The sequence below is a fragment of the Micromys minutus genome (genome assembly GCF_963924665.1).
Source record: "Micromys minutus genome assembly, chromosome: 31".
Taxonomy (NCBI): domain Eukaryota; kingdom Metazoa; phylum Chordata; class Mammalia; order Rodentia; family Muridae; genus Micromys; species Micromys minutus.
Window position 1 is genome coordinate 15580915 of NC_137966.1, and position 14126 is coordinate 15595040.

At 51.2% G+C, this 14126-nt stretch overlaps 2 protein-coding genes across 3 annotated transcripts; both read left to right on the forward strand.

Moving 5' to 3' along the window:
• The first annotated feature begins 917 nt into the window (after nucleotides 1-917).
• Nucleotides 918-3192, forward strand: GFER (growth factor, augmenter of liver regeneration). Of its 2 annotated transcripts, none has more exons than XM_080942020.1 (3): nucleotides 918-1217; nucleotides 1577-1773; nucleotides 2533-3192. In XM_080942020.1, exons 1-3 carry the CDS (start codon nucleotides 981-983, stop codon nucleotides 2693-2695), a joined length of 597 nt encoding a protein of 198 aa, XP_080798146.1. In that variant the 5' UTR covers nucleotides 918-980; the 3' UTR covers nucleotides 2696-3192. The 2 variants fall into 2 exon arrangements, with proteins under 2 accessions (XP_080798146.1, XP_080798147.1); XM_080942021.1 differs by having other exon boundaries at nucleotides 2538-3192.
• Nucleotides 3193-6242: 3050 nt separating this feature from the next.
• SYNGR3 (synaptogyrin 3) lies at nucleotides 6243-9463 on the forward strand (the record flags this gene model as incomplete). Its single annotated transcript, XM_080942138.1, has 4 exons — nucleotides 6243-6341; nucleotides 8261-8498; nucleotides 9033-9175; nucleotides 9254-9463. The coding sequence occupies 4 exons, from the start codon at nucleotides 6243-6245 to the stop codon at nucleotides 9461-9463; spliced, it is 690 nt and encodes a 229-aa protein (XP_080798264.1).
• Between the last annotated feature and the right edge of the window lie 4663 nt (nucleotides 9464-14126).

Consider the following 14126-nt stretch of genomic DNA (forward strand, 5'->3'; position numbering starts at 1 on the left):
ACAGCTTCCACTAGTTTTGTAAATAAGATTTATTCTGGTGACTGGGTTTTCCCCATTTGCACCACTGGTTAAAGGCTAACAAGGGAGGCTTGTTCCTCGTTCAGTGTGGGGAAACAGCACCTGGAGGAGAGTAGCCACTGTACAAATATTTGCAGAAGGAGTGAATGAATGAATGAGTGAATGAATGAATACACTTGAGGTGGTATGACCAGGTGGTGGCGGCAAAAGATTCAGGAATTCAATGTCATCTTCACTCGGCTACATACAGAGTTCGAAGTTAGCCCAAGTTACACATGAGGCCCTGTCTCAAAAAATTTTTCGTGATGCTGCTATTGAAATAGGATAATCTTTTATTCAGGCTATAGGATGAGGACAGCCCCCTCTCAAGGTTGCGGGTGGGAGGACAGTTAGTAGGGCACAGGTCGCCTCTAGCCACTAGTACTGTCTGGTCTCTGTGAGACCACGCCCCGTCGCGCGTTGCCTAGGCACCGAGAAGCGTGTAGGTGGGCACGTCGTAAGGCCGAAAGACCCCAAATTTTGCCGTTGGTAAGGGTCTGAGCCAAGTGATGGGGGTGATGCGAGAAGCATCTCGGAACTCATCTCAGCCCAAGATCTCAGCACAGTCGGAGCGCGCCTTCCACGACACACTTCACTTCTTCTGGAGGAAGCCTAAACCCCACCATGGACCACGCACGCCCGGTTCGCGGCGGACGAGCAGGCGCAATAGCATCCGCCGAGCCGGAGCCGCAGCCACCGATGCCGCCCCGGCCCGGGCCTCCGGCTCCGCCTCCTCCCGCCCCGAGACCGCCCACTCCGCCGCGACCCGGGCCGCCGCCTCGGCCTCCAGCCCCGCCCCGCCGCCAGGCCCCGCCTCCTGCCCCAGCCTGAGCCCAGCCCGGTGCCGCCTTTCCCGCTCCTGCGGCCGCCCGCCGGCGGTGTCCTGCACGCCCTCTTGGCCCCGCTGCCCGCACGACGGCAAGATGGCGGCGCCCAGCGAGCCCGCGGGCTTCCCTCGCGGCAGTCGCTTCTCCTTCCTGCCGGGCGGCGCGCGCTCCGAGATGACCGACGACCTGGTGACTGACGCGCGGGGTCGCGGCGCAAGGCATAGAGATGACACCGCCCCTGCCGCGGCCCCGGCGACGCAAGGGTTGGAGCAAGGGAAGCGACCGTGCCGGGCCTGCGTGGACTTCAAGTCGTGGATGCGGACCCAGCAGAAGGTGCAGATGCCCCGCTTGGCCACCCGGTCCCGGTCCCCCGCCCCACACTTGTTTCCGGGTACCGGTTCAGCCTCCGCAGGGCCCAAGCCCTCAGGGTTGGCTATGCCTAAACACGTCCACCCCCTCACCCACACACACCGTTAGGATCAAACTTTAAGCTTTCAGCCACTGGCTGCCAACTGAAAAAGGGAGTGCTCTTCTTTCCTTTATTTATTTATTTTTTTAACTTTTGGTGATACTGGGAATCTGAACCGAAGGCCTCTGGCGTACAGCGCAAGCAATCTGCCACTGGGTTGGAATTTTGTGGGCTTCCTGGTTGGGTAAGAGTGAACTGACCTTTAGTCGGCCTACTTCTGCAGCGGGACATCAAGTTTAGGGAGGATTGTCCACAGGATCGGGAAGAACTGGGTCGCCACACCTGGGCTTTCCTCCATACGTTGGCCGCCTATTACCCGGACATGCCCACGCCAGAACAACAGCAGGATATGGCCCAATTCATACATATATTTTCCAAGTTTTACCCCTGCGAGGAGTGTGCAGAAGACATAAGGAAGAGGTAAGTTGTGGCTGTACCTGGTCAGTAAGGTCCCTGAAGGGGCCCTAGCTGATGTCATAGAGAGGGTCCTAGAGTAGTAGATGCAGAGGTGACAGGTTTCTAGGAGAGGGATCACCAAAAGGGATGTTGGGTCACGGGGGCCTTCTCCTTTCTCAAAAGCCCAGTTATTTGAGCTTTTGTTAATCTTAAAGCTCTTAGGAAGGGCTTGCCTTACTTATTCCTCATTGGCAGATTAGCCAGGACTCCCAAGTTGTTCAATTTGGTTGCTCAAGCTAATCCCTCAGCTTGGTTAAGGGCTTTAAAAATTGGTCTGAAACAAACTTCTATCGCTCTCAATGGCCTAACCTGTTCTCCGTAGTTATTTCTAGGTTAGACCCGTGCGGGCAGTTGCACTTGCTATGCGAAGCCTGGGCAGTTAGGAATGAGGGGGAGCTCTTGCTGCACTGTGTGTGCCCCCTGGTGCTGAGAAACAGTCCCTTGTGCCAGGCCCCACCTGTCTATACCTAAGGCTAAAGACCAAGGGGTGTGGCTCTCAACTGTTACAAGGTTGTAAACTTGCCTACTTTCCTATATCTTGCTCTGGGCGCCTGCCAAGTCAGATGAGTGTGAGCAGCCCTGGGAGTGGCCCAGGTCCTAGAGAGACTAGATTCAGCTCTGCTCTTGGCCTTCCTGTCCCTGGGGAATGGGACCCCGACCCCAGGCACTGGCAGGGACAGATGAGCCAGCATCTCCTTACATCCTGATGTGCTTCTCTCAAAGGATAGGCAGGAACCAGCCAGACACCAGCACTCGAGTATCCTTCAGCCAGTGGCTGTGCCGCCTGCACAATGAGGTGAATCGGAAGCTGGGCAAGCCCGATTTTGACTGCTCAAGGGTCGATGAGCGATGGCGTGACGGCTGGAAGGACGGCTCCTGTGACTAAGGATCACCACAGAGTGTGTGGCGCATCCAGCTGGGTTCAATGGGCAACGGCCTGACTTAGATTAAAGTGCGTCTGAGCTGAAGCTTGTTTCTGTGGTGGTGGGGAGGGATCCCTTAGAACACTGCCTGTGGGAGCCCTACTAAGAAATGAAGGTTACTGCAGACACTTGGGGTGGCATCCTCAGCTAAAGCCCCATGGGACTGGAGAGGCAGGAGTGGTCCAGGGTACCCCCGCACCCATTATACATTTGGAACCTAGTTGCCTCAAAGGAAGATGGGCTGGCCTATTGCCTTCCTACTACATAGCCCCGGCTGCCTACAGAAGTGTGACCCTGGCAACTCTGCATTTCAGAATTGAAGCAGGGTTCCCAGCTTGTCAGGTTTCTCTCTTAGGGTGTACCAACCATGGTGCCCACTGTCAGCCTGGCACATGGTCTTCTATGACAAGCATGTCAGCCGAGGATCCTGGGAACAGCATCCTTAGCGTTTGAGACCAAAATAAAATGAAGTGATTTAGGGGCTGGTTTCTGTGTGTTTTGTGCTTGGGTTTACAGTAATGGACTGGCGCGGCTTTGACTTTCTGTGATTGGTTGGGTCCTCTCAGCGAGTTCTGGCAGAATCACTGTGGAGCAGCCGAGACAGAAACTCTTCAGGAAGTGTTAGAATTCCCAGGGTGAGAAGGAAGACGACGAGGGGTACAGATGGGGAGTGGTCAGAGTGCTCGCAGCTGGGATTGTGTCTTGGTGAAATTGAGAATTGCTAAGTATAAACCACCACTCCCCCCCAGCTGTTGGGCATCTCTGGATCTATCCTTAGGCCAGACATCCCAACCAGCAGCATGTGTGCCCCAGTCCTATAATCATAGAGATGTATGGCTTCCTTGTGCCTCCAGTATGGCATCTCCATCTAAGGAGGTCCTTGGGTATGCTGGCTTCTTCAAAGGGTACTCAGGAGTCCGACAGCAAAAAGGATACAGGAGCAGCTGGCCAGCAGAGAAGTTGCCCATTTCCTTTTCCAGGACTTCTCTTTGATGAGGCTTAATGCAGCCATGCCATGGAACCAGGGGTTTCCTGTTAAAAGGATCATCTCGACATTCTGCCTGTACTGTTGGCTTCTTTGCTCCTTCTTCTCCTCACTTCCCCTTTTCCTGGCTTTCCCTGAAGTCTGAACACACACACACACCAGCTTCCTATTTATACTTAAGAGCATTGGCCGCTCTTTCATCACCCATGTAGTGACTTGACCAGTAACTCCAGTCCCAGGGGATCCAATATCCTCTTCTGGCCTCTTGTGGGTACCATGTACAAAAACTCATACAGAAATACATTCAGGCAAAACACTCCAAACACATTTGTTGCTGTGTCTTCTCTCCTCCAAATATGCACATGGTTTCTCGGGAGGGCTTGGAACTCAAAACCTGTAGACCAGATTGGCCTGGAATTACAGCGATCATCTGCCTCTACCTCCTAAGTGCTGAGATTAAAGGCATTCGCCACCACTGTCTTGTTCAAAACACATTAACTCTTGTCCCCTCACTCCCCCAAAAAAGGCTAGGTATGATAACACACATAACTTTACCTTTAACCTTAGCAGAGGCAGATGTCTGAAGCGTGAGGCCAGCTTGGTCTACACACTGAGTTCCAGGTTAGGGTTAGGGTTACATGGATCCTCTCTGAAAACAGAGGAAAACCCAACTCAACAAATTTATTTTTAGAAAGTAAAAGCTTCATCCCCTGTTCACAGGGCATCCAGATCAAGAGAAACGGAATTAGTGTAAAGCAAGGTTAAGGATTGAGCTGGCACTTGAGAGTTGTTTGCCCAGTGTTAGAAGCAACTCAAAGGGGTAAGTGTTCAGCAATGAAAAATGGGGCTGGGACTGGAGAGATGGCTTGGCAGTTAAGAGCACTGACTGGTCTTGCAGAGGTCCTGAGTTTAAATCCCAACAACTACATGGTGACTCACAACCATCTAATGAAATCTGGTGCCCTCTTCTGGTGTGTCTGAAGACAGCTACGGTGTGCTTATATATAATAAATAAATCTTAAAGAAAAAGAAAAATGGGGCTCTGAGGTAAACATCGGAAGTGTAAACTGTATGGATATACCAGGAGAAGCAAGGTTGATTCCAAAATGGCAGGTGGAGGTGCTGGCCAGAAGCAGGGTAGGGGCTTGGTTGTACTGGGTTTTGAGGGAAAGGGGGTAGGAGAGGTACTAGAATAGACAGGTAACCGCTTGAATTTACTGCTAAGGGGAGCAGTTAAAAGTATGAGCACCAACTGTTTTGCTGATCATAGGGAATTTAACACCCCATGCGTGCTGGGCAGGCAACCTACCACTGAGCTATATACTCAGCCCAAGAACTGTGTTTTTTTCAAAGAATGTGCTGTATCGTTTGGGTGCTGAGGAACATGATGGAGAAGGGCAAAATGGGTGATCACACAGATCTGTTCACAGCTAAAAGAAGACGGGATGGAATGTCCACCTGTGTCCAACTAGACTGAACCAGCGGCTTTTCTAGGGACTAGGCTAAGTTCCTCCAGCTACACCTCCCTCTGAAGAGTGAACAAGTCACACAAAGTAAACTGTAGTCTCCATATATGTGAACTTTCCTTCTCCCACCAGCCTGATACTGAAAGAGCATCAGGTGGGTCTGTTAGTCAGGCTGGGGGGTCTATGGGGATCCCAGCAGGGGCCAGGGTTAACTAGGCAACAACTGGGACAAGATCTTATCTCTGATACTCCCCGCTCCTAACTCAGGATTAATTAGCTAGAGATTAATCCAGGAGACCAGAGATGGAAATTGCTTCTGGAAGAAATGACCTGGCCAAAGGAAAGCAGACATGCCCAGCCTTAACTACTGCTGACCACAGTGGACTCTACTTCCCAGACAGTACCTGTGAAGGTAGCTGCCACTCTTCCCACCTGATCCTATTAGGAAGGTACAATCTCTGAAGAAGCCAGAATACAGGGGGGGGATGTGAGCCACAGGCAACACAAGTGTGCACCACATCTCTGAGCTGAGATTTTCTTGATTCAAGGGCTAATGAGAAAGGCCCCCAGCAATTTACCTCTGGTCTTCTGAGGCTGGCGGCTCGTTCCCTATCCCTGAATGTAAAGGTCAAGATGCTGGGCCTCAGTTTCCTCTTACATACTCACCAAGAGGCTCTCCTGGTGAGAGAAGCACTTGCCTTTCTGTTGATGTTCTTGGCCATGCATGGCAAAATCGGAGCTTACCTTCTCTCTTGCCCACCTCTAAACCCCACGACGACTTCGTTCTGTGTCTCCTGAGAATATCTCTATTTCCGACTCTGTCATTCGGGAGAGAGCGAGTGGGAAGGATTGAGGGCAGAGCTCAGACCCTGGCGCGTGGACATAGTCGGGGGCGCTGGCTCGGCCCCGCCCCGCGCGCCCCCGCAGCAGCCGACGCGCGCTCCCGGGAGGCGGCGGCAGAGGCAGCAACCACAGCATCAGCAGCCTCAGCATCAGCCCTGGGCGGTCTCCGGCAGGGCAGGCCGGTGGGACAAACGGACAGAAGGCACAGGTCCCGCAATGGAGGGAGCATCCTTTGGCGCGGGCCGTGCGGGAGCTGCCTTTGATCCCGTGAGCTTTGCACGGCGGCCCCAGACCCTGTTGCGGGTCGTGTCCTGGGTGAGTGGCCCCTAAGCTGGCCCCTTCTCGGTCCCCCGTCTCTCCTAGCATCCCTTATCGCCCACCCTCACCCACCCCCTGCCCATCGCCCCTCACCCTCCTCTCCGCCGGTCCCTCCCCCCCCCCCCGCCCTCAGGTTAGGGTGACGTCACATGGCTAGGCGCGCCCACCTGCGGGTGCGCTGGGAGGGGGTGGGGGTGGAAGGACTGTTACCAATAGACCTTGAGAGGTCACCGCTGGTCCCCCCCTGCCCTCAGTTCCTCTTTAGGTCTAACTCAGTCCCCTTGCTCAATCTTCTTTTCATTCTTCCGGTTCCCACGACCTGGAAGCGGGCACAGAGTTGCGGATGTGATTCTCCCAGTGAATCAGGGACTGAATTCCAGATGGAAGAGGGGGTATAGGAGCCAAGGGGAATGCGCAGTTTCTTTCCTCTGCCTGATCACCAACCCGCCAGTCTCATTTGAAGGGAGGTGATTCTTCCTAGACCCCTCAGGTCTAGCTGTGAGTTGAAGGAGGATAAGGAGGCTCCTGGCTGGTGTAGCTAGAAGGGGCTCATCTGGGAGGGCTTCTTGGGAATGGCATGGACGCTCAGACGGGGTTTAATCTATCCCATGTCTTGCCGGTCCTAGGGCAAGAAGATTTAGGAAGTGGGTGCTAAATTCTGGATTTTACCCATCTGGCATTTCTCTGATCTCCATGCCTGTGTTGGAAGAGGGCGGTTCCCAGGTTGGAGCGCCCCCCCCCCCACCTGCCCCCAAGACCTGAAGGAGAAACAGTTTCCTGATCCTGACTTGTGGATTGCTCTCAGGAAACATGAGCACGCTGTGGCATTTTTCATGACTCCAGTACCAAGGATTTTAGTGAGAAGAGTGAAATAATAGAAGTTGGGACCAGAGGATGTTCCTTAGAAACGCAGGGCGGCCTAGACTGTGGTTTGCTTCTGTTCTGCCTTGGGGAGCTGATTGGTGGCCAGAAGAAGGTACTGAGGTTGGATCAAACCTTAGAAGTCAGTGTTCACCTTCAGAGCCCCAGTGCTCTTGACTGATGTTATAACTCATTACTCACAGGGATCAATTCTGAAATGCCCACTATTGTGGGTGGACATTCTTGGACCCAGCATCCCAAGTGAGGCTACTTAACACCATGTGGGACACTGAGGAGCAGACACACACAGGTCCTGTGTGCAGAGGTCAGGTTCAAAAAACGGAAAGGCTTGCATATTTCTCTAGACAGCCTGCCCCTTGACTTCACCCTCCACAGCGCTCTGGCCCACCACAACCCTGGAAGTCATCCATATAGGTGAAGGTTCCTGTTTCTACACTTGAAGTATACTCTGGGAGGCCATAAGGTTCTAAGACCTGAGGGGTGGCTCCTCTTAGCAGTCATGTGACCCTGAGAAGCGCAATGTGAACCCTAAATAGAGCCCATTATAAAGGGGAGGAGAGTGGCTCCTCTACTTTCTGTTCATAGGTGTTTTGACTGCATGTAATGTCATGCGTGCATTGTGTGCAGCAGAGGTCAGAGAGGGCACTGGATCCCCTGTAACTGAGTTACGGCAGCTGCCATGTGGGTGCTGAGAAGTGAACACAGGCCCTCTAGAAGAACAGCTAATGCTCTTAACTGCTGAGCCATGTCATCGGCCCTGTATTATTGTTTTGTTGGAGTCTCAAGTAGCCAAGGCTACCTTCCTCTGATCCTTCTTACTCCACCTCCTGATGCAAACGTAAATGTAAATAGCAGTTTTAGTTACTCCTTAAATGCTACTTTATTTTCAATAATTACACAGTACACGAAGGAGTGGGAAATGGGTTCAGAGCTGCAGAGGAACTCTGGGACAGCAGGCATGAAGACCTGGAGTCTTCACAGGGGGGAACGAATGCCTCAGGCAGTGGTGTAAGGTTCTGCTTGCTGCTCTGCAGGTGTTTTCTATTGCCGTGTTTGGGCCGATCGTCAACGAGGGCTACGTGAACTCAGAAAACGGTCCAGAACTGCGCTGCGTCTTCAACGGAAACGCGGGAGCCTGCCGCTTCGGCGTCGTACTAGGTCTAGGGGCCTTCATCGCCTGCGTGGCCTTCCTGCTGCTGGATGCGCGCTTTCAGCAGATCAGCAGCGTCAAGGACCGTCGGCGTGCGGTGCTCCTGGACCTGGGCTTCTCAGGTGGGCGGGGCCGGCGATGGGAGGCGGGGCCTAATGTAGGGTGCGGTGCGGTGCTGGGGCGGGACCTGGTGCGTGAGCGAGAGGGGGGCATGGCTGGCCTCGGAGAAGAGGTAGAACCTGATACAATCGGGGAGACCGAGGGAACGTGACTGGGCCTCTAAGAAACAGGACCAGGCGCGGGGACTACTGCAGAGCTTCTTCAGGGGCCGTGGCAGGCTCAAAAATGCTCCTCAGAATTTTGAGCTGATAGGACCCAGCCACAGGAGGGCGTAACCTAGAGATACAGGGTCGGAGTCTTGAGTTGAGAACACCTAGGGGTCTCTTTAGGGCTCTTGGCCAGCCTAGAGAAAGGGGTGGCCAATGGGCCGAGCAAGGCTGGGCTTCGAAGGGGCGGGGCTCTGGAGGTCATATGAATGGCGATTTGCTGGTGAACCTAAGGGACACTGAACCTCTGAATGCATGAAGTCCTGTGGTTTAACTAGAGCATGGATCCTGGTGGCGGAGCACCATCTGATCACCAGACCCCATCTGCAGGGGTCTGGTCCTTCCTGTGGTTCGTAGGCTTCTGTTTCCTCACCAATCAGTGGCAACGCACAGCGCCTGGGCCAGGCACCGCGCAGGCCGGGGATGCGGCTCGTGCCGCCATCGCTTTCAGCTTCTTCTCCATCCTCAGCTGGGTGAGTGAGGGTCCTGTGGCTGGCAGGGTTGAGGGTGTCTTCAGGTTTTCCCTAGCTGACCCTGGTTCTCCCATCCAGGTGGCGCTCACCGTGAAGGCCCTGCAGCGGTTCCGCCTAGGCACCGATATGTCTCTCTTTGCCACAGATCAGCTAGGTACTGGGGCTGCCCAGGCCTACCCAGGCTACCCTGTGGGCAGTGGTGTGGAGGGTACAGAAACATACCAGAGCCCGCCCTTCACCGAGACCCTGGACACCAGCCCCAAAGGGTACCAGGTGCCTGCCTATTAGAAGCTGTTAGGCTCCGGCCAGGGCTGGAAGGCCACCTCACCACCGTAGGCCTCAAGGCCTCCTGAGACCTTTTCTGGGTCCTGCCGTGCCAGGGACAGAGAAGGTGGCCACTGAGGGCCTCTGGAACCAAGGGGAGTAGCCTCCCTGGGGTGCCTGGACTGTCCCCACCAAGTTCCCCTTAGCCAGAGATCTCAGTCTTAAGGCCCTGAGAAAACAGTACTTCCTGGAGTGGACTGGCCTGGAAGGCATTCCTTTCACCGGCTAGCCAACCAGGGGCTCACCTGTCCACTCTAGGGTCAGAAGTCCAGCTGCCTTCTAGGGCAGGGTGCAAGGGCTTCTGGGGACCAAGGCAAGAGAGACTAATTGTACCCTTAGGTGGGGGTTATGGCCCTTGTTCCCAGTCCCATGTCCCTGTGGGTGACAGTGACTGCCCTGGCTCCTATCATGGTGGCCCACCCTGTCCAGAGACTCCCTCCACTCCTCTAGCAGGATCCCTAGAGCAGCTCAGTCCTGTCAGTGTTGTGATTGTGATTAATTCTTAAGGTCTCATCTCATAGTGCCCCCATAAGCTGCCCCTTTCTGTGTGGCTCTTGCCCAGGTGTAGGTGCTTCTGGCCAGGAAAGAAAGACAGCTATGAGCCTGGGCACCCACCCTTCAGCTAGACCTTCCCTAGGGAACTGAGAACTGGGTCCCTGGGTGCCAGGCAAGACAAGTCTCTTACAAGGAGAGGACTAGAGGTCTCATCTGCCCAGGGTGTCACTGGAGAGAGTTGTTCCTGTAAATGGCTTAACCTTGGCTTCCTGAACCAGTCCTTCCCTAGTCTGTCATCTATCCCCTTTTAAGGCCCAGACCAGGTGTGGGTCCTTGTGCGTAGCAGACTATTCATGCATTGCTTGAAGCTGGCTTTTCACATCAAGTCAAAACCAAACGCGTTGCCATATCTCATTCTTCCAGACGAAATGCCTCCCCATGGAGTTGCAGTTAAACAACATCCCTGTACGTTGTAGCATAGACCAATTACGTTGGTATTTAAGTGAACATGTTTACAATTTTTGTATATATGGGATCTATTCCTCTCTCTTCTGAAAGAACAATCCGTGATTGTGTATTTCAGTGTCCCCTGTTACAACTGCAACTTCTTTACAATAAAGACTGTAAATGCATTGACCATGACTAAGGTTTTTCTAGAATCTTTTTTTTTTTTTTTTTTTTTTTTTTGGTTCCTTCCCTCTTGTGTTGGGGGCTGCAGTCTCAGGGCATCAGGGTTCATAATTCGGGAGTAGGTAGGAAGGTGGGAATCAGGCTAATTTCCAGGTTCTAGAGACAGACTACACAACTATGATTCCTTAATAGAGCACATTGCTCTGGTAAAATCTGCCAGTCAGTACAGGCTCCGGTTCTCTGCAATGCTGAGACCCTCTGCTCTTTTTTCTTTCTTTCTTGTTTTGATGTAGTCTGTCTGTGATTTGGTTCTGTTTGTTTGTCTTCTAGACAGGGTTTCTCAATATAGCTCTGGCTGTCCTGGAACCCCAGGATTAAAGATGTGTTTGACTGTGCCCCAGCTCCCCACCCCATCCCTTTTAAGGATTTTTTTTTTTTTTTAAACATGTATGTGTCTGTGTGAATGTACATTGCATATGTGGTGGTCTGTGGAGACCAGATGAGGGCTCTGGACTTCCTGGAAGTGGAGCTACAAGCATTGCGAGCTGCTTGCTGTGGGTGCAGGTTACTGAACCTGAGTTCTCTGCAAGAGAAGTATCAGCTCTAAGCATTGAGCCATCTCTCCAGCCTCCACCCCTCTTTTGAGACAAGGTCTCTCCATATAGCCCTGGCTGTCCAGGATCTTGCTGTGTAAACCAGACTGGTCTTAAACTCCCAGAGATCTACCTGCCTCTCTTAGAATGAATGTTTACCACCACACTCATGGTAACCTCTAATTTGTGATTTATGATCATGTTTCTGTCTATATAAATGGAATCACACAAAATCTGTCTTGAGATCAGGAAGGCCTCGTTACATAGTCCCAGATGACTTAGAACTTGATGTGTAGACCAGGCTGGCCTCAAACTTGCAGAGATCCTCTTGCCTCAGATTGCCAACGGCTTGGAAAACAGGCTTGTATTAATGGCCTTATCTGTTTTCTTGGTTTTAGAGATTGAATCCAGGATTTTGTGCAGGTATTCCCCACACTGAGCTTTATCCCAGCCTCAATACACAACACCTTTTCTTTTTTGTTTTTTTTTTTTTGTTTTTTGTTTTTTGAGTCCTGTGTTATCCTGGCTGTCCTAGAATTCACTCTGTATATCAGGCTGGCCTTGAACTCAGAAATCCATTTGCTTTTGCCTCCCAGAGTGCTGGGATTAAAGGCATGCACCACCACCACCCAGTTTGTCAGGTGTTATGGAGCTGTTCAGACCCGGCCCATGTGAACACCCTAGTGTTCAGTCGGAAAGCAGACTGACGGCTAAGTCTGTAGGGTATATGGACACCTAGATGAGCCTGGGCCTCATTACTTTATAGAATTCATAAGCTCTTTCCTGACTCTATTTGATCTCTGTAGCATTTCCCAGTTCCCTGGGGCTCCCTCCTCAGTCCTCTGTTAAGAAAGCTAGACAGGGAGCTGGAGAGATGGCTCACAGGCTAAAAAAACACTGACTGCTCTTCCAGAGGCCTTGAATTCAATTTCCAGCAACCACATGGTGGCTCACAACCATCTGTAATGAGATCTGATGCCCTCTTCTGGTGTGTCTGAAGACAGCTACAGTGTATTCACATACATCAAATAAATCTTTTTCCCCCCATGAGCTGAGGACCAAACCCAGGGCCTCTCCCTTGCTAGGCAAGTGCTCTACCACTGAGCTAAACCCTCAACCCTATTAATAAACCTTTAAAAAAGAAAAAGAAAAAAAAAGGACAGTTTGGGTATAGTAACAAACGCCCTTAATCCCAGTACCCAGGAAGCAGAAGCAGTTAGATCTCTGTGAGTTAAAGATTAACCTGGTCTATAAAACAAAATGCCAAAAGAAAATAAATAAGGATAATTTTCTAATTAATTTCTTCTTCTTCTTTTGTTTTTAAACTTTGCCCAGCAGTGCTGGTGCGTCCAGACCTTTCACTCCAGCACTCAGGAGGCAGAGGCAAGCAAATCTCTCAGTTCAAGGCCAGCCTAGTCTGCAGGATAGCCAAGGTTACATAGAGAAATCCTGTCTTGAAAAACAAACCAAACCACTACAGACTTAATTTTACTTTTTTAAAAAAAATATGTTTGCCCAAATGTATATATGTGCACCGTGTCTCTCTGGTGCCTGTAGATGCCTGAAGAGGGTGCCAGATCCGCTGGAATTAGTAGTGAGATGCCATGAGTGTTCCAGGAAGCAAACACAGGTCCTCTGCAACAGCAGCTCTTTTAAAAAGTTTTCTCCCTTTCTGTCCCTGCCTCAGATTCTCCCATAAGCCCTTCTCCACTCTCCCTCAAATGTATGGCCTCTTCTTTTCACTGTTATTGTACACATATGGGTATACATGTGTTTATACCTGTTGGAGCCATATATTACCTACATTCAGGGCCAACTATTTGGCACCGTCTTCATCCACTCTGGCACATCCATTGGTGTGCCACCCTTGTTCAACAAGCAGTGCTATTTCCCTACTGAGCCATCTCTGCAGCCTGAGAGATGTTCTTTAAAAAGGTAGATGGCATTCCTAAGGATAAAACCTAAGGTTGTCCTCCAGCCTCTACATGCACATACCCCAAACCCTCTGCACACATGCATTAAGGGTTGGGAAGGGCGCTGGAGAGATGGCTTCTGCGGTTAAGAGTATTTGCAGCTCTTGCAGAGGCCTGGGGCTTGATTTCCAGTACCCACACGGTATCTTACAACCAACCTACAACTCAAGTTCAGCACCCTCATGCCACCTTACATGTCTGCACCACATGTAAAGCGATCCAGTGTTATCTTTTGGCTTCCTTGGACATCACACACACATAATATACATATACATGTGCAGAGAAAATATTCATACATATAAAATAAAAACAAATATGGGGTTAAAGAGATGGGTCAGCAATCATAAAAGCACTGGCTGCTCTTCCAGAGGACCCAGATTCAACCTAGCATCTATGTGGCAGCTCCCAACCATCTGTAACTCCATTTTCAGGGGTCCCAACTGCCTCTTTTAAACCTTTGCCAGTACCAGGTACACTCCTCTTGTCCCCTCCCCCCATCACTTTTTTTTTGGTTAGTGACAGGGACTCATATAAAGCCTGGCCATACTTAAACTAGTCCTATAATGATCATTAAACTATAGAGTTCTGAGCCTCCTGCCTCTTGTACCATAACCTCGTTCTTTCTTTTAATCTTTTTATTATATAACTTTTTCTATTTTAACTTTATGTTTGGGACCAGGCATAGTGACACATCTTTAATCCCAGCACTCGAGAGGCAGGTGGATCTTAGTTCAAGTCCAGCCTGGTCAACAAAGCAAGTTCTAAGACAACCAGAGTTATGTAGAGACCCTGTCTTTAAAAGAAAACAAAAACTCTATGTATATATGTATGTATGCCTGAGTATGTGTTAGGTTTGAGGACAACCTGTAGAAGTCACTTCTCTCTCTCCATTATGTGGGTTCTAGAGATCAAATTAAAGTTGTCAAGCTTGGCAGC